A 27,716-nucleotide genomic window follows, 5' to 3' on the forward strand; every position below is an offset into this window, starting at 1 on the left:
AATCCAAGCTGGTTAATTTAATTTATACATATATTTTACACACAAGGACAGTGAAAGAATTTACAAATTCTCAGTTCATACATAAATGTAAAAAAAGAGAGAGCTGTCCAAATTACATCATCTATAATACTGTGTAGACATGTTTTAACATTAGCACAGGGGAACTCGGGGGAGGGGAAAAAAGGAGAAAAGATACAAAAAAATATGTATATCTGTATAAATATAAATTCAAGAGTAACAGAATTTTATCACACATTAAAGACAAGCAAAGACTTTGTAGAGTAAAAACACAAAATGTAAAGGATACATGAGTAAGTCTTGAGAAGAAATCAGAACAGAGGACATAAAGTCAGTCAAAGATTGTCAGTCACTACTCTCAAACCTTAAAAACAAAACATATCCAAGAAACACCTCACACACTTTGTGGCACTCACACACTCAGCAGAGAGCCATGGCTGTAATTATAAAGCTTTTTTTGTTTTGTTTTATCTTTTTTGTTAAAGGAGCAGTTCATCCTGGTCAGTGTGGATTGGCAATCCAGTCAATGATATTTAGAGAAGTGTTAGATGTCTGGACCAGCTGAGAGAGAACAAAATGAATGGGGAAACAGCAACAGAGCAGTGAGGCGATGCATCACCACATCATCTGTGATGGATCCCATTTTATCAGCTCGCAGACAAAACTTTGGCTGTGTTTACACACACAATGCTGCTACTCTACCTTAAACCACCACTGGACACAGTCATAACAAATAGCTAAACTATGTTTTGAAATCTGATGTGAAATTTGAACTTTGAACTATCCACTTCGGTCTGGAGAAAGAAAAACAAAAAAAAACAACAACCAAGGAGCAGCTTCCGAAGTTTAAACAACACCTGAGATGTAACACTGTACAGTGGTGAAAACCCTGTTTCCCTTTCCTAAAACAATGCATAGCAACTAAAAAAGTTGCAAAAAAATAATAACTGAAAAAAAGCTATCTGAATGCTGTGTATTGACCATTACTGTAATATTCTTAACATGTCAAAACTGTGCGTATGATCATGTTGTAAATAACTTTGTAATTGTCATCTTTGTATGTTTTTTTTAAATCATGGTTAAAGACGGTCTTGACCCATCCGTGCACTCCAATTTAAAATTTGATTCATTAAAAAAAATTAATAAATAAAATCTACAATAAACAAAGCTCTAGATTAGCAAAACAGCATTACTGCTATTTTTAAATTTTTTTTAATAATATTGCAGTAATATTGCACTGTTGATTGTTGACTTTTAGTTGAAAATCTGATCTGCTCATTCTAAATTAAAGAGTGACTGTCGTGTGTAAGCACAGCAAGCGCTGATGTGAAATAGAGCACGCTCTGTTGCCTTCCCCCAATCAAGAATAACAACAGGTATAAGAAGTCTCTGAAAATTATGACCAAAGTAAGAAGGCAGTCGTTTAACATTGTGTTGCTCGTGTTAGTTAAGGCACGTTTACAGGGAAAAAATGCAAAACAACAAAAATCAACTGTAACAAATCTTATCCACACAGAATCGCTCGAAAGCTGTGACCTCTTCAGCGTCCCCAGTCATCGAGAGAAATTTAGAATACTCCTGGAAAGTTTGGGATTAATTTACCAAACAGTTCAATTCGGCAGAATTGCTGGCTGATTGTCTGTAAGCAAGAATGTACTGGATGTTAGCGTCATCTGATGAGCAGCAGTCCAACACACAACATGGCACTGGTCTGTAGTAAAAAGTACAGAGTTATACACACAAACACTTGAACTTGTGGTCATTTTGGATAAATAAAAGAACGTGTACCAAAACACTAACTCTTTGTTGAAGTTGTAAATAGAGAAAGCTATTCATATTCATATTCTTTTTTTCCTCTGAATTTCCCGAAGCCAACTTTCCTCCCTGCTCTTCATCTCCTAACTCGATTCCATCTCTCTCTCTGAAACAGAAACACTTCTGACTCCTCTCCTCTACACTCAGGGCCAGCCTGGCTGCAGCAGGAGAAGAGCCTACCTTCGAATCATCCACACCCCCACGCTCGTCGTCGAGTGGCGTCACGCACTCTGATATTCAGTTAGAAAGGCACTCAGCTCGTTACTTTCAAACCCCAGACACACTTAAGTCGACACTTCTTTCACCACAACCACAAAAAAAAAAAAAACATGTAATAACAATTATAATAATAATGTAAATAATATTAAACACAATAATAAGCAGCATGATGTAACTGAAAAGAGAATATATATATATATATATATATATATATTTATATAAACCAATATATTTGTACATTTCAGAACTAAATTTTTAAAAGGATAGTAAGTGTTTAGAAAACTATATATAATGTTTTTTTGTATTGCACATAGTCATACTATCACATGTTTGGCTGTTGTAAGGACATGTTGCTTTGTTTTGTTGTTTTTCTTTCATGATATCCTCCAGATCACAGGAGATTGGTTAAGTTACAATTTACAAAGTTACAACTGTCAGACTGATCTTTGCTAAATAGCTGTACAAGTGTGCATCTTGGTGAATGTGTGTGTGTATTTGGAGCTTTGATTCTCAGTCCAACCCAACTAACTAAGCCTAATCTGACCCAACGGATCCTGTATAGATTAGGGGGGTTCTCTTAATTCTCTTGAAGACTGAGAAAATATGTGAAGTGCTAGCAACCTGCCCCACAGTAAACAGATAGTATAATTTCAATACAAGAGCTTCTTTCATCTGATCTAACTCAAGAGAAGAATTTACTGCAAACTAAACCTGGCTTGACTTTTAGAGCCCAATTTAGAGCCAAGTTAGGACAGAAACTCTGTGATTGGAAGCATTTTAACAACACAAGAATATTTCTAACAGAAAACTGAGTTAAAAAGCATCAGGCTCCAAAACATTACACTGAGCTGAAGTTGGCACAAAATGAGGCAGGTGTGGATATATAAGATTCTGAAAACTGCTGCAAAAAAAAAAAAAAAAAAGGACACATTTTTCTCTCACACCACAAGAATGAAACTCTTTTTTTTGTGGCTGAGTGTGTGTCAAAGGACTCTGGAAGAATTTCTTTGTCCACCTAGTGTGAGCCAACCTCTTGAAACCTCAATATAGACACTGAAATCAACCTGAAATCCAACATCCCTACACTACTGAGCTGTGTGTGCGTGTCTTTGTAGCTTATTTTGCAGCAGCTGTGAAAACAGGCGCAATCAACAAGTAAACTGGTTCCACTCTTCACATTGCTGTGTCAAATATTTGAGTGTAAAGCAGCTCAGTTAGAACAGGAAGTAGATCCTGTGTCTGAAGGTCACTGTGGAGGTGTTTTAATTGTCCGTAAGACCAAAGGTGGAAGGAATGGGACAAGAGGCTCCTGGAAGAACCAGAATCTCCTTTCGACCAGTACAGTGTCTGAGTCCTGCTCTCCTGACCACCTACGCTTCACCCTCGATGTGGGTGCTCACACCTGCCGTTTCTTGGTCCCAGATGAGGGGGATGTTTTGTATATATGCATTCCACAAGGGGGCAGTGTTCATCTACCCTGTTCTTGCAGTTCAACAATCACAGAGACACATGCACACCTCTACATATACATGAGAAGAGAAGTGATAGGTGGGAGGGTCATGAGCTGAATGACAAGGGCAGGTAAGAGACACGAGCCACTCAGGAAGACTGTCAGCATGCAGCTCTACACATACACGGGCTCACACCCCTCCTCCTGCTCTCCTTCTTCCTCTTCATCTTCCTCATCCTCGTCCTCCTCTTCTTGTTCCTCCTCCTCGTCTGGGCCCATTCCGATGGCTCCAGGTATGCTTAGCGACACCTCGCTTGTCTCGAGCGGTTTAGGGTAGCGGAAGGGGCAGCCGTTATCGTCAAAGAACCTGCGGAAGGTAAACTCATAGAAGGCGTGCTCTGGGTGCTTCCCATGAGGGGAGCAGAGAGCATCCAAAGCCCGGGTGCTGTCCCCGCTGTCACTCCATGCACCGGGACCACCCTCCTCCTCCACTGGGTCAAAGTTGGATGTGTCCATTGGGTGGGCGATCTTGGGCCGGTAGGGGGCCGGCTGCTGCCGCAGATTGCTAGAGAAATCCACCTGGGAGAAGAAGGGGTGAGCCTTGATCTCACCAGCGCCATTGGCACCCAGGCGATCCTCTGCAGAGCAACACAGGCGACCGATGATATCGACAGCCTCTGGGCTCAGTTTGACCTGGGCGGGCACCTGCAGAGTGCTCTCCCAGTTAATGACCTGCAGAGCCGCGAGACAATGCATGAAGTTAAATCAACAGTAAAATATGACCCAGCTCTTGTATACATACTTAATAATTGGAGAAATTCAATGCAACAGTTTTGACTTCAGCTTTAAAGTCAATATCTACACTGACAACAGGATCTGAGTAAGACAACGTCTCTACAAGGTCCACTCAGCTACTGTTCTGGAGCTGAGAACAGTAGCTGAGAAAAACACAACACGTTGTATTGTGTTTTTCCACAATACAATCAAAGGTATATAAGATTGTGGAAAAACAGATGAACCTCACGAAAAGCTATAGCATAAACCTCATAGTGAAATTGTTTACAGCCAGATTATTGTGTTTCCAAAAACATCTGTGCAGCTGTAAATATACAGTGGGCCGTACTGCAATAGACTCAATGACTGCTCATTTACTGGATGTACTTTTAATTGGATTCCAGCTGCTGTCACCTAAGTTGACTGTAATTCCATGCTATCTCATTCTTCTTCTCTATTGTTCACAGAATTTCCTACTCATGGTTTAGGCTGCATTTTCATTCACTTGTCTTTGTGTCATTTTTTTGTGCCATTGAATTTAATTGCTCTTACCGAGTCAAGCAAAGTGAACAGAAGGAGGAAATGAAGAGCTCCTAATTTGACGTCTAACGGACAGCAAATGCAATCTGCCACTGTTCAACTGTCCTGGTCTGCTGCAGCTGATCTGATCCAGTCACTGACTCATTAGGTCACCAATTAAAATTCAAAATAAAAGCAGGGACATCCTCCCTCTTCACTGACCTTAATCTGAGTCTCAGTGGGCGTGGGGGCAAGGAAAGGCGGCTGTCCCACCAGCATCTCAAACAGGATCACTCCCACACTCCACCAGTCACACAGCTGTGTGTAACCTGCACACAACACGCACATCAGGTCAACTGTCTAAATGCTTTCTTAGAACACAACATCCAGTACAATCAAAGGTGTGTCAGTCATCAGATACTGTGCAGTAATTATGCTTTTTATTCTCACACACCTTTGCGCAGGAGCACCTCGGGGGCGATGTAGTTGGGCGTCCCCACCAGGGAGTGTGCCAAGCAGCGTTGGTGCTGTCGGTTGGCGCGTTGCTCCAGGGTCATCAGCCGGTCGCCACACCGGCAGTTGGATACATCGTCCCAGAAATCACTGGGCTCCATGCTGTCTTGTCTAATGTGGCTCCCTGAAGACAGAAGGTGAGAGCAGATGTTTTAAAACCCCACAAAGAGAAGGATATAATACCACATTGCCTGGTGAAATTCAAATTTAACAACCTGGACAACTGACAGTACTCTTGGCAACTGCTCAAATTTGCTACCTGTAAAGTCTGAATGCACCTACATGTTCATTTAATTTTCCCCTGAACACAATGTTTGAGAAAACACAATCAAAACCTGAACTCTCTCTATTAGAAATCACCAAGCATGAGTTGTACAAGAGTCCAACGGAAATTGTGTGCATGTCTGTATTTGCGCATGTCACAAACATCAACACACTAAATCCACACACGGTGTCTTCGTAGTTGAGGGAGCATGTATTTGTATGTCTGTATATTCAGATAAAAGTGTCTCACCCTTCTGGTAGTACTTGGAGTTGTGTGTCCAGCGGAAGCCTGTGCACAAACCAAAATCTGTCAGCTTGATATGTCCATCCAGGTCAATGAGGATGTTGTCTGGCTTGATGTCGCGGTGAATAAAGCCCATCTTGTGTACGCTCTCGATGGCTAGTGTCAGCTCTGCCACATAGAAGCGTGCCAGAAGTTCGGGGAAGACCCCCATTCGGATGAGCAAGCTCATCATGTCTCCGCCGGGGATGTAGTCCATGACGAAGTAGAGGCTGTCACGGTCTTGGAAGGAGTAGTAGAGACGCACCACCCACTCGTTGTCCGCTTCCGCCAGGATATCGCGCTCTGCCTTCACGTGAGCCACCTGCGTAACGATAATCCTGATTTAGCCTGTTGCATAACATCTTATCACAATCAGTAGTGTCCACAAAGACACAAATGTGTTGAAGCGCTGTTCTACAAACATAGAAAAAAATGTGTGAATACTTTTATACACCTGGTGAAAATGCACAGGCCAGAACTCAAAAGGCAAAAGGAGTGTAGTAAAGCAATAAAAATGCATAAACTCACCTGGTTACGATTAAGGACATCTTTCTTGCGCAGTGTTTTCATGGCATAAAGTGCACCAGTGTCGACTTTACGTGTAAGACATACTTCGCCAAAAGCACCTATGCCCAGCGTCTTGATTTTGACAAACATGGACTTGTCCATTTTGGCACGGCGTAGCCTGTTATAGTTGGACTCTTTCTGGTACAGCATCTTCCTCATTTGTTCTTGCTCTGCTTCGGAAAGGCCGGCCTGGACAGGAAGAAGAAGAGAGGTTGAAGAGGATCAGTAAAGGGAGGACATAACGGCTATGCAACCTCTTCAAAAGCAGCCTTAGAAATAGTTTAAGGATGAGATCATTTTTCAACACTGACTAATAATGACCAAGGAATGAGGCTTGAGCTGAATTCAGTGACTTGACCTTTACTGCTTGTTTAACTCATTACATGACTTAACTGTCTGGGTCTGACTGTGGTGTTTTTTTCTATTCTAAGCATGTCTTTAGGTCACAGCAAAAAAAATAAATACATTTTAAATGCAGAGGCCAAAGTTCTGATTCAGGACAAACACATCAAACACAAATGTGAAGTCATTTCGAGACAAAGATCTTACTGTCTACAGCAAAGTCTTGAGGGAGAATTGTTGGCATGACAAGCTCTTGTACGTCACTTCTCTGTGCCCATCATAGTTCTCACCTAAAAACCTGAAGGCTTTACAGGTCATTTTTTAGGCATTAAAAATGTTCTTCAATCTTGAATCCTGAGCATTTCCCAAACCACACTGATGGGATTTTTTATGATTTTTTTTATCATCAGCTTAGGTTTCTTTAAATATACTTTGAAATGAATTTGTAAATACTCAGAGATTGTTCAAGACAGCCTAATCTTCACAGTAAATCATTTGCTTCTATTATATACATTCTGCATTTTACTTATCTAATGCAGTGCAGGATGAAAAATGTTCATCTTGTCTTACCTTGGACATCTCCTGTTCCAGCTGAAGCCTGCGGTTGAGTTTCTGGTGGTAGGTCTTCATCACATTCTCTATGTGCTGCTCCATGTAGAACTTGAAGGCAAAAGGTGAGTAGCTTTTGATACGTGACTCCCTCTTTTCCTCATCTTGTCCATTTTTCCTCACGGGAACAGGGGATGTCTGGATCTGCTTCTTGTCTTTCACTGTTTTTTCTCCCTTCCCCATCTTTGTCTTCTCTTTCACTGGCTGGCTCTCCTCAGCCTTTCCACTCCCTCCGCTGCCACTGTGAGTACTTCTTGCAGCAGGGTTGTTGAGGTCCTGAGCTCCACACACACCTGCAGCTCCTTCCAGGGCCCCTGTCTCACCCGCCGTCCCAGACATTAGGAGGTTTTTGGGGTAGGGTGGTGGTGGACAGCGTGGCTCCTGAGCAGGCTCGAGCGGGTATGTTTCTTCTGGCATGTAGGGCAGAGGCTCTGATGCATCCTGGGCCTGAGCAGTCATCCAGCCAGGGTGACATGGTCCCACAGCTGTCTTAGGTTCTGGCCTCATTACACGGATACTCTTGACAGGCTGTTGGATGGGTGGGGATGTTACAGCTGTGATGGTATTAGGGGGGCCCAAAGAAGGCTCCTGTTTCCCATTAGCAGTTGGTGCAGCCATCCCAGGCCGGACAGCATTTGGGCCTGCAGAGCGACTGTTAAAGGAGTTAGTTCTGCTGGGGACACGCACTTCACCTCTGAATGGGCCCTGGGGCTGTGGCTGTCTGGACTGAGGGGCCCCTTCAGGACCTGGCGGCCCTGCCCAGGGGTGCTCATAGAGGTCCAAGTTGAGGCTGGCCCTAGAAGGTGTCATCAAGCCCTGGGGCAGATCTGAGAAGTCAGGGACCATGGCCACAGCACCTGGGGAACGGGACATCATGTGGACTTGGTGTGAGGTGGGGCTGGCCTGTCGAGGGTGAGAGTGAGGGGCGAGGTACAGGTTAGCAGGATATCCTCCACCTCCTCCCGCTGGCCCATTCTGACCCATGCCTCCTTTCCCTTGCATATTGACATAATTATCTGTGGGTGACATGGGGGGCGGTGGCATCTTGTTTTGGAAGGAAGGGGTCCTCTTGACTCCATAGCCTGCAGACTCCATCATGTGTGTCCTGGCATGGCTGTAGTCATAGTGTGGGCCTGGGACAGGGCCACCTGGTGGTTGTGGCTGGAGCTGTAAAGGCTGGCCAGGGACATTGTAGCTCATCATAGGCCCATGTTGCTCCATACTGCCAGGGTAGCCCTTCTGCTGTGCCCCTGGGGGGTACATAGTGTTGCCTGGGTTGCTCTGGGTGGCCATAACAGATGGATAGGTACCCATACTGGGAGGCCGACCCAATGGGTTTCCCATTCCAGTGACCTGTGCTGCACCAGATGGGGGCATCATGTAGTTCATAACAGGTGGAGCATTCATATATGGTCTGGGCATCTCACCCTCAGGGCCATAACCTTTTGCTCCGTCATACATAGAATTCCCCAGTTGATGATACGGAGGCATGGCACCTGCTTCACCTGAAGCCTCCAATGCAGGCCGGTGGTCCATTGAATTTGGCATGCCAGCTTTTCCTAGAAGGTGCAGGAGGAACTTTTTGTTATCGTTTAAATACATGTAGTGAAGAGAAACTAAAATCTACTAGCCAAGTCAATTTGCTCACATGAGGCTGTATTCATACCTGGGGAAGTTTGCTTGATGACACGAACGATGAGCTCATTCCGAGGGTCGAGGTAACTCATCTTGCTGATGTACTCTAAAGCTGCTTCAATGTTCCTGCTGCCCGTCTGCTTCAGCGCCCGTATCGCCATCTCCTGTGAAGAAAGCAGACACGCAAACATTAAAAACGCGCACACACACACACACACACACACACACACACACACACACACACACACACACACACGCACGCACGCACACAAAACACAACAGTCCTAGTAGGTGCTCAAGCACCTGCATCCTTTCCACTTAGGGTCACATACCAGTGATTTCCTCTGCCAGACAACATGCAAAAACAGTAGGGGGCTGAAAGTCACTCACAAATTAGTTACTGGTTTTTGTATTTTGCAGTGAGACAGATTTAAAGCAAACACAGTTTCTCACACACACACAGACACACACACAAACTGAAATTTTAGAAATAAAAAGACTGTTAGTGAATATACACTTTGCCATATTCAAAGAAAACTCTTTCAACTTGGACATTTATCCTTCTGCTGCATGATCATTTGTATTTGGGGAAATTTTTTTATGTGTATGATTCATAGTCGCAGTGCAGCAGGGTGTGGTCCTGTGTTCAGAGGCACTAACAGAGCAGCTTCCCTGGGAATGACCAGTAAGAATGTCTTCTAATACAGTTTATGTATGCCTCAGTTTCATTTCAAACCAGCTGAATAACCCTTACATCTCTTACCGCTATTTTATACCACAACGTCATATTTTACATCTTAGAGTTCGTTTGGTCTTCCTACCCAGGTTTGGTTTATTTCTGTTGGTTTAAAAATTACATTTGAATAAGACTGGCTGTTATGACATATGTCACCTTTTTCATTTAAAACCTTTTTTTCCTGGCTTTTCTCCCTTCCTCACAGGTGGGGTGCGCAGAGTTAATCCCAGGCCTGGAGACGTGTGCTCAGACAGGTGGGTCACTATAAAAGCCAACGGTATGTAGGTCACCAATGTGAAAAATGCTGGTTAACCACTTTGGCATTTTCTATTCATCAGTTGCCGTGTAATTTACAATTGAGACACTGCAGGAAAAATGCGGAGGAGGGAACAAGCAGAGAATTCTGCTCCAGTCTATGGTAACAATGCCAATCATTCTCTTGGTTCTTCTATCACATTCAAGCGGGACTTCTTAAATGGTTCTCTGCTCAGACTTTGATTTAGAGGGTAGAAACCCACAATGATTGAATTAAAGATTCCAAACTGCATCACCTCTCAATATCTGCATCACGTCTAAGCTGGAACAGAGTGTTTCCTTAAATAACATTACTCAGAATCCAGGCCCCAGTGTAGAAACGTAATGCAGTAAAATCAAACAGACCTGTGGTCACTGACCCTGTGCACAAACTATTTAATAAATGAAAGAAAACTATACACATGAATGGCTGACAATTTGCTTTAATGCATAAAGGCAGTTAGAGAATGACCTGAACTTTCTCAATTTATGACCTATGGGGATCCTATGATACTGGAAAAAATCCCAGTGCGAGACTTTAAAGATGAAAAGGGAAACACGAGGACCAACTAACCAGAATATCAGTGATATCGCAGCTCATCCACTTCACATTTCACAGGTTACTGCCCATAAAACAACACATACGAGCTTGACCTTGAGCAAAGTTTCATTTCAGACCCATGATCATTGTGTGTAGGTGTGATTGAATTCTGACCAATCCTGTAGGAGGAGTGGCAATTTTTGTGAGTGCTCACTGGTCCCTTGGCCAGACAATCTAAAAATCAGTTGCAGCAGTAGCTGGAGTACAGAACAAGCCAGAGATTCACTAAGGGCGTCTGCCTTGGTCAATATGCCAACTGCATTTCGTTACCTTGTACTTGTGACATGTGCAATCACAATAAAGTTGAATTCTATCCTATTCTTTTCTATTCTATTTTAAAGTGATGTCACAGACATGGTTTGCACACCTAAGTCTTTACAAGACATGGGCATGTGTTTCAGACTTGGCACTGGGCTTATCATTGAATATCAGAGTTTCTGTGAAATTGACGCTGCATGATATTAACTTTTAAGGATGGCGTTTAAGAGAGAGAAAAAACTGCCTAAAGAACACGAGAAAAAAATAATGATGAAAACTGGGAGTGGCCCTGACACTTTTTTACATCTGTAAATGGCACTGTGAATACCTGAGGATGTACAAGAACACTGACCAGTAGCCTGGCAAAAGATCCAACATGACAATGAGCCTAAGGACACTCGCAGCACCTCGCAAGATGGAAAAAAGATTAACTGAACTGACCTAAACCCAATGTTCAATGATTATAATAGCTCTGGAGTATTAAAAACAGATAGGTGAAGCAAGATAACTCTCCAGCAAAGACAAAAAAACCAATTATCTCAAGAAGTGGTAGAATGTTTCTCCATAATTATCTATGCCAAGGAGGATGGAGATAAAGAAAAGATGTGAAAGTAGTGGGGAAAAAATTAGTGCCTTTCTTTGCTTAGGTTTCTAATGTAAGTCTTGCATTTCTGAACAGTCATGATTTCATTTGTCATGCAGAAAAAATGACCTAAAATTCCAGTAAAGCAATTACGGTACTCGAAAAGCTGATACAATCTAGAGTGATTAAATGTGCACACACACAAGCACCCAACCCACTTGTTAAACACGATATCTGTTACTGATACACTGCTTTTTCAGTCAGAGGTTGCCCATTATACAGTTATTATCTTGTTTGTTTAATCGGCTTCAGTTAACCCCCAGCAGGGCTTGAATAGTATCATCCCAATGTCGCTCACGCTACGCCCGGTTTGGAAACGCAAATCCTCTGCACCTCAATATGTAATTTTAAAGAAACCAATGATACCACAAGATCATCATCAGTAGCAGCATTTCAACAAGCAAATCCCTACATTTATAACGTCTCAGTTATTTACTTGTTGATTGCAGGGTAACATCAGGGTTTTTTAAAATCCCTCCTGATGACAGCTTTCAACGTAAAAGATGATGATGATTTATCGTCGTGAACTTAACATGGCCTTCATAACCGTAAATATGCAAACAAGTGGGACAAAAATCTGAGAAAATCTGAGAAAACAAAAATTTCTCCTTCCTTCTCCGAGAGAGCAATCCACACCTAGATGACTAAAGTCCCCTCAAATGACATATGATCTCAGTGCAAAGACATGTGAAGTCAGACGTCTCAGAGCAGAGCAGGCGCCCCTACTGACAACATGAAGGAACAGCAAGTGCGTCTTCTCCCCTTTACACCTGATGATAAAGGCTAATGAAATACTTCCTTTGGTTGAAATGACACAATGCTGAACGACTCAACTAAAAGACTGCGCCATGGATGTAAAGTTGGTTTTTGAATATATGATGTTGTGACAATTTGTCATTTAAGCCTTTAGCCAATCACGAGTCATCGTCATATTTAAATAACTCTGTCATTTTAACATATGCTTAATCCGACCACCCTCAATTTCTTTGTTATTAATAATTTGTTTTAAATATTGTTCAAAATGTACATCTCATCTAAAGTCCTTTGAATGCTGTCCTTGTTTGAAACATGCTATATAATCTATCTATATGTAACACTCAGACTCAGACTTGCCATGGTTGTCACTGACACTAAACACATTAAGGGAACACTGGAGGCGTTTTCTCAGAACATAAAACAAAAGGAAAAGCGTGTAATCGAACATCAGAAGCAACCAAATACGGCTTTGTCTGAATGGAAGGAAGGAAATGAGCAGATGAGAAAAGTTTTATCCCCGAGGAGCCATTTTGTGACCCTACTTTCTGCGGTTTCTCAGAAAGACTGGCTGCCTTTATTTGTCAGGAGTAACCTAAATCAAACATACTAAATGGCTTAAAAATGGGACCATGCAGCAACTGTGGGCACGGATGTCTTTGAAAGCCAGGAAATGCCAAGGCGACACACTTTCTGTGCCCACGGTATTGTGTGTTTGTGTACGGCATTCATCTCTGTATATGTGTGTATAAATAACACTACTGGATGCAACGTGCACAAACCTCCTTTTCTGTGTCTCCTCCCTTTGCATGCACATAACTTTATGTGCCTTAGCTTAAAACTGACCACACACACACACCAATGTTTATACTTTGTTTCCTGTGTATGTGTGTGTGTTACATTCCTGCATAGCCAGCAGAGAGTGTTGGCTGCCAGAGCCGCCCAGTAATGTCACTTTTTACCCTTCTCCCTTCAGTCTTTCTACCTTGCGCACTTTTCTCATGTAGGACTTTTTCTTTAAACATTCTCTTTTTCTCTCCAGGAAGGAGATAAAGTTAGTATTTCTCTTAGTTATAGGCACAGAAATGGACACAATTATGGAGTGACAAGTGGAAAAGAGATATAGAAATCAAAATGTTGAGTGTTTGCCTCTTTCCTTGAGTGGGTGCGAATGCATTATCATCAGTTACAGAACATGCAGAACATGTTCCCTTTCTTACAACCAGGGAAGGTGTGGGGTTTCCAACATTTTAGAAAACCTCAGACAAGTTCAGTGGTAGTAAAGTTTGGGATATTCTCAAATCAACCTAGAAGAAATGACCCAATGCCTTTTAGGCGTTTTAAACAGCTGCACTTAAATACGGTGAACAGTCAGATGACATGGAGATGGCAGCTGCTCTTCAAAGGTCTCCAATGCATTCAGCTTATTTCTACACAGGACCGTGCACATGATAAAACATGGATGAAGCTTCTGGATTGGAAAAGTAAGGCTAAAGCGTAAGTGCCTTAAACCTGCTTTCAATTTATTTATTTATTTTTTTATAAAGTGCCAAATCACAACAACAGTATCCTGGGTGCTTTATATTGTAGGATAAAGATCCAACAGTAATACAGACAACACCCCTACAATCAGAGCACCTCCTATGAACAAGCACTTAGCGACAGTAAGAAGGAAAAACTCCCTTTTAACAGGAAGAAACCTCCAGCAGAGCCAGGCTCAGGGAGGGTCAGCTGCGACCAGTTGGGGGTGAGGGGAGGGAGACAGGACAAAAGACATGCTGGGGAAGAGAGCTATTTAATATGAAGGCCACCAGATGGTGATAGCTGCGGTTGTAAAAACATTTCCAGCCTATATAGAAGTGTTTGGGAAAACAGTGTTTGACTTCTGTAAATATCTTCCTGCTGAGTTTTTACTCACTCATTTGGGGTCAAATTGAATAAAAAAAAATTTTTTTGTAAATCTTGGCCATGAAAAGTTTAAAAAGCTTGATAATATTTATTGTGCGGTTAGCGCTGTTTCCTCACAGCAAGAAAGAGTTCGACTCCACCATCTGGGCGGGGCCTTTCTGAGTGGAGTTTGCAAGTTCTCTCCATGTTTGCGTGGGTTCTCTACAGGTACGGCATCCTCCCACAAAGAGATGCACTAAGTGGGGTGAGGTTAATGGGTGACTCTAAATTGCTCTTAGGTGTGAATGGTCGTCTGTGTCTCTATGTTTGTCCTGTATAAGATTTGAGACCCGTCCAGGTTGTACTCCGCCTCTCACCTCCAGCCTCCAGCCCTGCCACAACCCTGATAAGGACAACTGGATGGATGAACAGATGAAGGAAAAGAATAACATTCAGAATGATAAGTGGTGAAACCCATTAAAGGTGTTTCCTTATCCACAGTCATCTCCATTTCTTCAAAAAATGTAGCTTCTAAATCATGTAAAACTGTTTTTTTAATAAGCCAAAAATATTGAATACAACAATAATTGAAACTTAAACAGCTGTGAGACAGAGAAAGTGGGATATGCTGAACCCTCAATACAGCAGTACTCTGCTTTTTTGGATATTCCTCTGTTTAACAATGCTCTATGTTTGTGTATGTGTGAGTGTGTGCGTTAAGCAGAGGCGGGCCTGGTGACCCTGGCTGTCATGGCGACAGATGTTCGTTGCTCACATTCCTCAGCTCAGGAAGCAAGAATTCAAGCTATTTGCAATCTGGATGGGCTCTCTCCCATCTCGCTCCTTTTCTCTCTCAGTTGAAAATATCCAGGCCACATTTGCACCCCTGTCATAATGGTTGCAGGCCGCAGGCCGCCGAGTTATCCAAACGCATAATCACCAGCCTACAAACTAGACGGAGACACACAACCTGCTGTGACACATTGACAGAACAAGCACAAACAAACACTGTTTTTCCCTGCACTATGGTGATTTGGGAATTTTAATTATCATTCTCACCCATTTCTGAGACACACTGCAGTGCAAGACCCTTCAAATCTAAGCCACATGGGAGATATTTTGGAGTGCAGTGCAGATGGGACATGGGGAGAGAGGCGTCCATGCCTCATTTTTGCATTGAGGGCTGTAAAAGAAAATAATTCTGTCCTGTTCCATCATGCAAAAAACTGCTTAGCAGACACAACAAATGCACCACAACATTTAAGCCGAGAGACGCCTTTCTTACAGTCATTATTACAGTGCTAGCTGAGGAGAGCCTTTTTTGTCTACCCTAACATCACAAACACAAGCCACACTGCATCCAAGTCACGTCTTGCGTTTCCGCAGGTCCTTCCTCCCAGCAGCTGTCAGACTGTACAATCAAAACTGCTCCCAACAATCACAGATGTTTACACCTGCGCTGTAACTGCAATAATTTAATCAACCGATTCGCACTACAACCTGGTTTGCCTCTTATCTGTAGTTATTTTTATTTAATTTAATAACTGTACAGTACTCTGTTTATAGTAACCATATGTAAATATGTAAGAAAAATTGTGTATTTTCTGTTCTGTGTCCTGTGTACTGTTTGTTGTATATGTGTCTTTCTGGCTGCTGTTACAACCAAATTTCCCCTTGTGGGACAATTAAAGGATTATTCTATTCTATTCTATTCTATTGCTGGCCTCATCACAACATAAACACTATCATGTATGTTTTCTCAGACGTTAATATGCTTAGCCAGTTCACAGACACAGGAAAGGGCCTGTGAGGATGGCCTAGAAGTTTAGAGGAGAAAAACAAAAATCGAAGAATGTAGCCCCCCCTGCCCCGCCCCCTTATTTCCTTTCATTCCATTTCATCTCAATGCCTTGCATTCCTCCCCCACCCTCGATCCCCCTCCAAAACATTTCCGCCTATTAAAAAAAATATTATTATGTAACGAGCCACATAGCTATGTAATTTGTCGCTGGAAAAGACATGAGAGATGAACAGAAGGAGAAGAAAGACAAGACTAGTTGATAAGAGCTGACCTGAAAAAAATATGGAAAAAGAAAATAGGAGTAGAGGGGAGGAGCTTAGCAGCTCAATTCAAAATAGAGCAGTACTTATGGCTTATTAATGATGCAAACAAACAAAGCAGTAGTATGTGTGCACAAGCAATGAGACACTGCAGTTTATACTTAATATGTGGTTAAAGGTTTTTCACAGCAGAAAAAGCATACATGTAAAGACACTTAATGTTACTGAGGCATCATTAATGGCTTCTACTTTTCCTAACACAATGTACTAAAATTTCTGATGTGAAAAAGTGCTGCAAACATTCACCCACACAACATGTGAATGTGGGCAGTCAGTCAGGCAACAACTCTGCTAATGTCTGCCTCAACTCAGGATTAGGTGGTGCAAAACAGCTGCTCAATCGGAATCTGTCGCTGCTTAATATTCGAGGGTGGTTATGAGTGTCAGGGGACACAAACCAAATGTGAAGAAGCAACAGTCTTCCAAGTGTGCAAATTCATTCAAAGATACTTTACAATCCCTTTGTAAGGATGGAATATGGTGAATTTTAACAACTGGTGGTACAATATTTAATAATATTTAATATTCACCAGACGATCCTTTAAACAGATTGTTTTTAGATATGACATTCAAATTCTCTTATCCATATTGAATGTCATGCACGTGTCCTCACACTGTGGGTTTTTTTTTAGTAGCACGTGTTCTCAGTGTGACAGCCGAAACTATGCTCCAAGCTCAAATTACCTGTCTTTAAAGGTATATCATTACTGATTTTACTTCAACTTGATTTTACTTTGACTTGTTTCTGTACATTTCTGCGAGTCTCTCTGTTCTTTGTATTCACAGTGTCTGACAGACAGACCAGAGACAGAGGAAGAGTAGGAGAGGAGAGGCGACACGTTGGGTGGTGACTTGGCTGCAGCAGAAGGAACTGTTCCACCCTGCTGCCATTGAATGTTCACTTCCTGTTTGTATTGACTGGGCCCACAGTGCAAAATGGTGGTAGCAATGGTCATCTAGGCAGGACTGCAGTAGCCCGTCAGTGTTTTTTGTGATAGCGTCCAAAATAACTTTTCTATATATGTGCATGTTCAGACCCACCACCACCACTACCACAAAAAAACCCCAAAGACAATTTAGGCTTTTTTTGTTGGTGACAGCATGTGACATTGATGGTTTAGATACCCAGCTAATAGCTAGCTCATATTTTAAGCCCATTGAAATTGTTTGTTTTAGCAGAACAAGGAATCCTGTATACTTCAGTGTTTTCAATGTAAGCAAAAGATAAGTCACTCTAAAAGACTTTCAGATTTTGAGTATTCTGAAGTACTAAGGTTAATTATAGTTCCACAGGCTTCCACGCTAAGACCAATTCTATTTATATAATACATGCTCACTTTAGGCACTATTATTCAAACCCACAGCATCCATTTTTGTTGCTATGCAGATGATACCCAGCTTTATCTATCCATGGAGCTAGATGACACACACCAATCAGTTAAACCGCAGGAATTTCTTAAAGATATAAAGACCTGCTTCTAGATTCAGGGAAAACTGATGTTATTGTAACCTGATGGTGCTATTTTGGCCTCCAGGAACACTGTGAGGGATTTTGGAGTCGTTTTTTGACCCAGATATGTACTTAATCGTGTATATTAAACAAAGATGAAAAAATCTTTCTTGCATTTGCACAATATCTCACAATTAAAAAGATCCTGTCTCTGTGTGATGCTGAAAAACTAGTTTATGCATTTATTACTTCCAGGCTTAATTATTATAATACATGATTATCTGACTGTCATAAGAAGTCTCTGAAAAGCCTTCAGTTGATCCAAAATACTGCAGCTGGAGTCCTGACAGGGACTAGAAAGAGAGTTTAGATTTCTCCCATATTAACATCACTTCACTGCCTCCCTGTTAAATCAACAATTTAATTTAAAATGTGTCACCTCAAATCACCTTGAAGAGACTGTTAATGTGATTTGGTGCTGTGTAATTAAAAGTGAACTTATGTAACAACATCCAGGTAAAGGTTTTGAGTTCAACTTGACTTGCAGAGTCTGCTTGAGAAAATCTAAAATGTACCTCAAAACATCAGCAACCAAATAATCTAGTCTGAAAGGGATTCATTCCTTAATGCCTAAATATTTGTGCTTTACCCCTATTTACGTGCTCCTGATGTTGTGGTAATCCCTTTGGTCCTTTTGAATTAGCCATTGCCACATGCCAGCCAACACACTTCTAAGCATCCAAGAAAGGCAGCAGTTTAGGCTAACTATTACCTGCTTTAATAGGTAGCTAATAATTTCAAAGTACTGTTCGCAAGATGTAGTTAAAGCAAATAAATCTGAGCTGATGGAATCTTGGATAATTTTTAATAACTTAGTGAAAATTAAAGGGGGTTAATATCTGTTTTGTTGGAACTCCTATCAAACCACGACAGTAGTTCCAACAAAAGAGAGTGATAGTAGTGGTTTGAATGACTCGGGTAATCTTTAATGGGAGACTACTTGAATATATCATACTTTTCTTCTAAAATCTAGTTGAGGAGACTATAACAGCATCTCAACTCAAAGTTCTGCTTGAATAAATGTTCTCAGTACGAGTGCCATATCACCTTAATGAACATTTCCCCCAGGCTTGTAGTTTAGAACATACTCGCCAATGAAAATATGTGAGGCATTCCTGCCATCCTGTTGGGCATCCAACCAAGGAACCTAAAACCTGAAGTTTCTGTAAACATCATGGTCTCAGTTGTGGAGTGAGATTTTCTCTACAGACCACTGTAGCCTTGTGGGGTATTAGTTATTTTAGTAGTTCCTGAGAAGGAACTACTAAATTTAGGTTTAAGATACAAACACACACCCAATGTCACACTTTCATGACATCAACAACTGCCATGTGAATTATGTAAGGAATTAGCAGCAACCTCAAACAACCCAAAAGATAAGGTGCATCAGTTTAAATGTGCTGAGAGGCCTGCAGTTCAGAACTCAGTGCATTAGGAGGTGGACACCTTTAGGATATGTTCTAGTCAGGACCCAAGATATACACATTTTATAATCTTAAGTATTTTTTTTTGTCAAGGAACGAAAATAATAAAGGAAACTCTTATAATAACATTTTTTCAGACCTTTGAGGTCCATATTGTATGATCAAGCTCAATAGTTTTCAGCTGGAGTCCAGGTGTCTGTCTTCTGTCCTCAGCCAAAACATGGAATCTGATGTGTTACTAAAAACTAAGATGTCACATGAATATTTCAAGACAATTAAACAAACTTGATGGATTTGGTTTCTCAAAACTAGAAACAAAACAGGCAACAAAAAGTGTAGCGGCTAATAAGTTAGGTAAGAAGGATTAGCCAAATGTGCAGCCTTACACCATAACAATTATCACAGTATAGTTACAAAACTGACATTAGCGGACCAGTGAAACAGGTAAGAGACGAACAGACAAATGAATTGCTGTGCCCAGTTTAACTCTAATGTATCACACATCGAAACAAAATACAGAGCAAAGGTCCCGCTATCAGCGAATACCTGACATACAGGGGATGTTTGGCTGTGATAAGCTGAAATCGATTTGGCTGCATGGGGCATTCTCCCGACTCTTTTCCCTTCACATGTTGTGTATGGGCTTGAGTGGCGCATTCTTCACATACCGTGCTCAATCACAGGGCTCATCCTCAAACTCTTTAACCACACATGTAGCAAATCTGGACTCACTGTATTTTGTGAAGATGTTCTGTGATGTAATCATCTGGCTTAATCCCCCCCAAAGCTCATCTCTCTCTTTCCAAAGAAATCTTTAAAATGTAAAATAAAAATATGTCTAAAAAATAAGAAGCTTTACTGAGTGACTTGGGTGAAAAAGCTTGAACTGGACTCCTCACTTCCCGTGGAAACACTCTCTCCTCACCCTGACCAGACTTCTGATGGAGTACTTGCATTTCTTAAGTGGGACAGAGCCCGTTTAGGAAATCCACCTGGTGTTTTAACAATCAGCCCAGTGTTACATAACCGAGGCACTATACACTTAGCTAAGCAGACTGTGCATTGTATTTTATCTAAGAGCACAAAGCATCCCTGAAAGCTTCCTCTAGAAATTCCTGACTGACAGAAAAAAGTGGGTTTGAACATCTAAGTCAAGTGGGAATGGTGGGAACCGACACTGATGACACCAATGACTAACATATTCAAAACTGTTTAAGGGAGTCTCGTGATTGTTTCACAAATTTAGCACATTTATTCAACCAATACGTCTGGTCTTGAGAAGATCATAGATTCAGGTAAAACTGAAGTTATTTCGCTAAGACTGAGGTTTGTTTTTTTTTGTTTGTTTGTTTTTTGGGGGGGTGGTGGTTAAAAAAGAAATCCAGCTGAATTCTAGTAACTTAATGTCACCTTAAAGCAGACTGATTTACAACGCTGCGTGCAATGCATTAAAATACTACTGATACTAAACAGTTTGTTAAGGTAAGACAATTGCACGACAGAATCACCCATCTGCTCCCATAACAAGATCATATACTGCCGCTGGAAACACTCCCTATCTCTAAAACTCACCTTGTCACAACCAGCGTTCACCAACTCCTGCAGCATCTGCCGGTTCACCTCCCCAGCGCCTGCTGGGTGTCCTGATCCGGAGGTTGAGCCGGATTCAAAGGGCTTGAGGGACTTGCGGATTTCCCGCAGCGCATTCTGGTAGTTGTTGAACTTCTGCGGGGGTCTGAGCTGCTGCTGTCGGCTGGTTGTGTCTTTCCCGCTCTTGGAGTCTGCCCCTTTGCCTCCCTCATTCCTGGAGCTACTGCCATGTAAAGCCTGGCTCACCAGCTTGGCCGGCTGCTTCAGGCCCTCCTTGATCTCTTGAAGCCTTTGCCGTGTGTTTCCCACATACGGGGCTGCGGGGAAAGTCTTGGGCCTCATGGCCACAGTGCCCAGGGCAGGCACCTACTCTAAAAAGGGAAACACGCACACAGAACCACACACAAGAACACACTCACACACAAACTGGCACTCACTGCCCTACAACCCTACGAAAGATTCCCTTTAAGCTTGCTGACCTAAATAGATAAAAAGCCTCCAAGAGCACAGATTGGAGGCACAGGTTTTATGATCCCTACTCTATGTCCCTAATTTTTTTCTATCTCGCTTTCTGCTTTTGATTCCTGCTCCCGCTGCGGTGGATGAAGGTGAGGCAGGAATACTATAGGCATTACATGGTGTGATTTTCAAGGCTCAGGTTCCAGCTTATTCCAGGAAATGCAGCTGGTCACAAGGGCATCGTGGAGCCAAACGATGATGATGCCAATCTGCGCCTGTGGGTGAAGAAATGAAGTTAGAGCATGAAGACTGGGCTTCCATATCCCATTCAATTTTATCTAGATTTTCTAAAAATCAAAGCACATACAGTAAAAAACTGTTAACAACTTTAGAAATGTGAGATCACAAGATACCACACAAAAGTAAGCTGTTCTGCACCAATATAAAGTGAAGTAATCCTTGTGGAGCCAGTTAGACCTTTTGGAGGTCAAATTGACTATCAGCACTGCATATGTACTCTCACATACTTTTATGCATAATCCAGGAATGCTAGAGGTTAAAAAACACCACCTGCCCCCCACCCCATCAATGCATAGCTATGATTGAACAATTCAGCTCCTGTCAACGCTGATACTTGGTCATCGGTAAACACCCATCTGAGAACATGGGGTCAACACAAATGTCCGACCCTCCCTGCATCAGCGCCTCTGCCTTTTATGCTCCTCTGTGATCTTACATATGACACTGTCTGACAATCTTATCTAGAAGACCATGCTCCGCAAGAAGGTTACTCCGCCAGTGCAGATGGGCTTTCTGTCCAGAGCCTCAACTTTACAAGCTTCTCATCTAGGGCTGTGCGATATGACCAAAATCTCATATCCTGATATAAGAATTTTATCGTCCGATAACGATATAAATCACAAAAATGTAACATTTTCTGTAAATTCTGTGAATCTCGGGCAGCTCGACTTGCGTGAAGTGTTTCCAGCTGCGCGTCATGTAGCTGGAGTCGAGTGTTTTAACCGATGCATGAAACTATACATTTTTAAACATACGTTGTAACGGCCGCCGATTTCTTTGTGAGTATTTATTACACGGCGTGCTGCGGGGAAAAGCCTGTTCCAACATTTGAGTCTAAGGTCTATTTTTTAGCACCTGGCGGCTTTTTTACTTCTCATCCGTAAATAATCTGCTCTTTCACGTGATTCAGTTTATTTTGAAAAGTCTCAACAGGATCTTGAGCTTTATTGTGAAAGGTTTATGTGGAACATAAACAAGCAGACACGCGATGGTTTTACCGTCGTTGTTGCTAACGACAACGCATAAAAACAGGCACTTGTCCGTCCGTAGTGTGGTTATATTAAATATAAGAGAAAGAGAGAACTTTAAGAAAATAATATAGCCACTACAGTGACCATCAAAATGATGAAAAAAATATTGCTGTAAACAGTTTATTTTGCGACACCACGAAACAAACGATAACGTAAAATGAAATGATAGACGTTTTATATCGTCATCCAATATATATCATTATATCGAACAGCCCTATTCTCATCTAATCACAAATACTGTACAATAGCACAGCAGACCTGACTTGAATCATATTAAAGAGGTCAAGACCATTTGGCAATACTAGATTTGATTAATATGATACTTATGTCTCACATTAGTCAATTTATGAACCATATCAGTTGAGTTAAGAGCTTATATATCAAATCAAACCGTTAAAAGTTAACGAACTTGAATGTGTTTGCCTCGGTCTTTCTTTTCTGTTGGTTCCACGTGAGTAAATCTCGCCTTACTTGGCATAGCATTACCTCTGCAGAGGAGAGACCCTGAAGCTGACAGGCAGCCGGGTTTCCTGTCTAACTGAGAAGCTCACAGGCTTCAAATAGTTTTAGAGAAGCAATGCCAGGTCTCCAGATACCAATCTCACCAGCACTGAAAAACTGCTAGATACAATCCTCTTCTGGCAGGTTTCGACATGGCTGTGGTTTTCAACTCATGTCTGCAATTCCAACCATTTTGTGAAGCAAACATCTTTCAATTGATTGGGTTCTATTTCAAAAAGTCTTCTCGGCAGGTATTGAATTACACCTGACAATTATCCTGAAAAGGAAAAATTACTTATGGGCAATTTTCCTCTTTGCCTAAATAAAATAGTTATTTTGTCAATGAGAACATTTTCTGTACTTGATCTACACAGACCTGAAGAGAAGCTGCAAACAACCTTCCTGTCTATGTGCATAAACAACGAATGAGTTATGTTCACCACATGCTTACGTATTAACAAATACCTAAGGGCTTTCATTAAATAACGTACAGCATGATGGATTGAGAGGGGGAAAAAGCGACTTTCTGCAGCAGTCTGACCAAGACCAGTGATTATTTCTCCTGCCACAGACCAAGGAGATCAGCAGGTCATCGTACTATTACAGTCAACAGACACGGACACAGAGCCGAACGTGTCACTGTTGGTGAGTTATTATGAGCTCGTAACAACATTACATCACGAGAAGAGCTGCTGTTTGTGTGCTTTCTAAATGTGAATCATTATGCTAGCCGCACAACTACTTCAAATTCAAATTTAACAAAAAAAAAAAAAGGGCGACAAAATTGCTTTTTATTCTAACGGACAAATCAGAGACGTCACAATTCTACCCTCAAATTTAAGCTCAGATTAAATGATGTCAAATGGTAAATGGCCTGTATTTGTATAGCTCTTTTACTAGTCCCCCCTAGGGACCCCAAAGCGCTTTACACACCCAGTCATCCACCCATTCACACACACATTCACACACTGGTGGAGGCAGCTACAGTTGTAGCCACAGCTGCCCTCAATATTAAACAATGATACATTTCAAGAGTTTTTCAATATGGTTCCATGTCAATATCTAGTAAGATGAAAAGTTATCAAAATGAGTTATTACTATTATTATTATATACATGTGTTTATTTAAAACCAGCCACAGAATGTGAAACAATCCACAATTACCAGGCAGCCACCTATTTTTTTTATTTTGTAGATTCAAGAAGGTTACGTCCTATTTTTACTCATGACTGAGTCGCGTGTTTGTTCTCAATTAGCACAGAGCAGATAGCGAAGTATGTGCAGTATTGGATTTTTGGAGTTTTCTGGTTGAGCTGATTTACTACAAGTTTCCCCGGCTGATGTTATCTCAGGATCGCGGTAGTATTCCCAGAGCATTTCATTCCCACCCCCCACCCCCAAATGTTCCAATTTTTATATAACTAACATTTATGTATAAAACTTGAGGGAGTATTTCGATGGCATACATCTTTTTTAACAACCTAAAATGTTTTATTGAATGTCTTAAAGTAGCCAGTTGAGCATCGGGTGGATTCTAATTTTTTCCTCCTCAAACACCATTAACATTTGTCTCTGAGATATCATGACCACAACTTCTTTTTGTACTTACTATAGCTGCCAACAGAGATCTTTTAAAGCAGCAAATGACTTCAATTTAAAGAAAGTGTTTGCAGATACCAAATTAAACATCCAGATGTTTCCATCAGTTTCAAACGTGCCACAGCTTTGATTCACTGATAAAGTAATATAGTCTGAAAACTTTGAAGCGATGGTGATGCATCATACTGAATTCTTACACTATCCCAGAGACTCCCGTGTGTCTGTGTGGAGGTACAAAAGAATACCTTCAAAAGAAAACACACCAAAACTAAAATTTACAAGTCAAGTTTTGGTCTTAGGCAATGCCAAACACAATCCACCCAGTGCTGTGATATTCTATATTTAGATAATTAAAAATACATTCTTAACAATATTATCTTAATCTTACATCCCTCAGCATTACTACCAAGCAGCTGCAGAGGAAAAAGCTTCCAAACATTAAAAGCTCTTGAACTGCATCCCCAATCTCCTCCTCCTCCTGCTCCTCCTCTCTAACAGTCTCCATCCCTTTGGGCCATTTAAGGAGGACACAGCCTTCACTGTTTGTACAGATCAAACTTTGCATAGACAAAAACATGCTTTTTCTTTTTACACTGCTGGGTGGTGGGGTAACATGGGGCCAAGCTCCATAAATGTTGCCCCATCTCCGAGATCTCTTGCCTCCATTCCTGCGATGCTTCAGGCGTCGTGTCCAAGCAATGAGCATTCCTTTCCACAAGTAAGTACAAGTAAAATACCGCAGCTCAATCACGGGGCAGTACGCTGACCAAAATAACCCAAAACACAAACTACACGGACAGTATCTGTCTATAACTACAAATCTGTAAGAAAAAAAAAAAGACATGACTCTGCCCAAAACAATGCTCTACACATAACCACCCCCATCACTGAACCTTACTCCTCCTTTGACCTAACCCTAAACCTAAGATGACTTAAACTTCATGCTTTTGGACTTTTTGCCTTTTAATGGCACATGTGACACTTTAAACGCATGTTTCAGGTTATGTCTTCGTGGACATGTGTTGTTCATAACAAACTTTAGCACACTATACCACAGCTTTCTTTTTGGTCTCACCAAAAACAAAGCTGCCCACTGTGATGCTAAATTGGGAAAGCATGCATTCTGCAATCTTGGACCCCACAGAATACTGAGCAACGCGAGCAGCTGGCAGGTTAATATTAATAAGATTGCCTCTAACCTGCCTGATGGATCTGAGAGAATGTGGACGGTCATATCTCTGCTGTGTTTAGGAAATTACGAAGCAAGAGGAGGCGGAGGTGGAGGAAAGAACACAACTTCCTAATGGGCAAAGCTGGCCAACAACTAAGCTTTGGGTGGAGTAAGACAGGGGGTAGAGGTGGGTGGGACCAACTCAGTTAACATTGCAGGACACATCACAAATGTGCAGGCAGGGACAACAGTTGATGGAAACTGGCTGCAGCTGTGAGAGTGCAAGTGTGTGTATATAAGAGGGAAACAATTTGGCTCTTTCTGTGTGTATCTGATGTACTGCAGCTCAACCCCAAAATCAAACCGATATGTTTTCCCTGTAGCCTTTCGAGTCATCTACCCATCTATATTGTTTTTGTGTGCATGTAGCCCACTTTTGTACATTTGTCCCTTTAAAACAAATATGGTAGTAGTAATAACATGTAATAATCCCTGCATACTTCTTACAATCCACTGTGTTGACAACATCACCACCAAAGCATCTGTTTGTATCCCAGTGGTTCCTTTTTGACAGATACCTCTGACGTGCATGACACCACACTGCTGCGCCACCCTAGTCTGAGTGAAACTGGTCCGACTGTTTGAAAATGTGACCCCCCTGTTACAGGACACAGACAGGCATGAACATCAAGCGTCCATTTAAAACATGTGACTTTGGTTTGCATCACCCAGGTCTGCTGTCACTGCTGAACTAATCAAAGCGCTGGACTGTCTGGACAGACAGAAGTGTGTCAAGCAGAAAGAAAGAGTGTGTGTGAGTGTGTTTTGTGGATAGTAGTGTGGTACCAGTACACCTGAATGAAACGCACTGTTGCATCAGGGCCAAACTATGCAGGCCCTGAGAGAAGTGAAAATGACAGAATCAAATCAGATGACTCCATTTTCATTTTCAGATACAATATAAAAAAATATTCTGACCTGTTATGAATTATTTTATTAAGCTCAGTTCTTATTAACTATGAATCTGTTCGCTCACTTTAAACAGTGAAATGAATGCAGGATCTTCTGACTAACAGCATCTACAAAGCATAGCTTCTGTTACTGTTAGTGATCCTCAGAAGAGGCACAAGTTAGGATGCCCAAATAAGATGCAGTTACTTTAAATGTACACAAATAAACAAACATTTAAACATAGACTAAACCCTTAAATTGAATTCCCACATTTGCACCAAAGCTTTAAAACTAGCGTACAGTGATATTTGTATAGGCATAAAGGTCCGGAGAGCCCTGTTTTAAAGCGCTGGGGCCTTCTCAGCAATATCCCAGGCTTGAGTTGGGGGCTGAGAGCAGCAACACATTCCAATGCAGGGAGAGAGAAAAAATGGAGGCAGTCCTGTAAGCTCCAAAGAGACTCAAACATACAGAAACTTCAATTTCGTTTTCCATAAGCCTCGCTATATAACACACCCATAACGGAACGTTTTGCTCAGCAACAAGTCGTGGAAATAAGTCACACCACCACCACTCCCCTCCCAAAAAAAGCAACTCTCAACTTACCATGTGATAGAAGTGGCGAGAATAACTCAATATGAAGAGAATAAATTCCGTTAAACGGCAACTTTTTTTTTCGTTAAAGAGTCCGGTTCTCGGTTGTCGAACGCGTACACCTAGCTCAGTGGGTAAATATGATGAAATGAGCCTCCATTTTCTCCCCAAACTCCAGGCAGGATCAGAACTTCAGCACAAAGTTGGACACTCGCTGCATTGTTAACATTCCTCAGGTCACGTGACGGACCAACGCACGTCAGCGGACCTGAAGATCGTCTATTAG

At 41.7% G+C, this 27,716-nt stretch overlaps 1 protein-coding gene across 1 annotated transcript; it reads right to left on the reverse strand.

The window, feature by feature from the left end:
- Window positions 1-12: 12 nt before the first annotated feature.
- lats2 (large tumor suppressor kinase 2) lies at window positions 13-27,637 on the reverse strand. The gene is made up of 9 exons (XM_085248330.1): window positions 27,443-27,637; window positions 20,808-21,559; window positions 9,040-9,172; window positions 7,335-8,932; window positions 6,384-6,611; window positions 5,823-6,177; window positions 5,250-5,432; window positions 5,018-5,124; window positions 13-4,234 (listed from the first exon to the last, which is right to left on the reverse strand). Exons 2-9 carry the CDS (start codon window positions 21,165-21,167, stop codon window positions 3,677-3,679), a joined length of 3,522 nt encoding a protein of 1,173 aa, XP_085104456.1. The 5' UTR covers window positions 21,168-21,559; window positions 27,443-27,637; the 3' UTR covers window positions 13-3,676.
- Between the last annotated feature and the right edge of the window lie 79 nt (window positions 27,638-27,716).

The sequence above is a fragment of the Mchenga conophoros genome, linkage group LG16 (assembly GCF_057382185.1).
Source record: "Mchenga conophoros isolate Kocher_MC1m ecotype Shallow Benthic linkage group LG16, M_conophoros_male_GT1.1, whole genome shotgun sequence".
In the NCBI taxonomy this organism is placed as follows: Eukaryota; Metazoa; Chordata; class Actinopteri; order Cichliformes; family Cichlidae; genus Mchenga; species Mchenga conophoros.

What these genes read in the sequence shown, in the direction of transcription:
- lats2 (XM_085248330.1), bottom strand. Translation starts at nt 21,167, where the DNA reads ATGAGGCCCAAGACTTTCCCCGCAGCCCCGTATGTGGGAAACACACGG. An exon ending in TGGAACAGGAGATGTCCAAG is followed by an intron (nt 6,612 to 7,334) that starts GTAAGACAAGAT and finishes CTTCCTGTCCAG; the next exon opens with GCCGGCCTTTCCGAAGCAGA. An exon ending in CGAGGTGCTCCTGCGCAAAG is followed by an intron (nt 5,125 to 5,249) that starts GTGTGTGAGAAT and finishes TGTTGTGTGCAG; the next exon opens with GTTACACACAGCTGTGTGAC.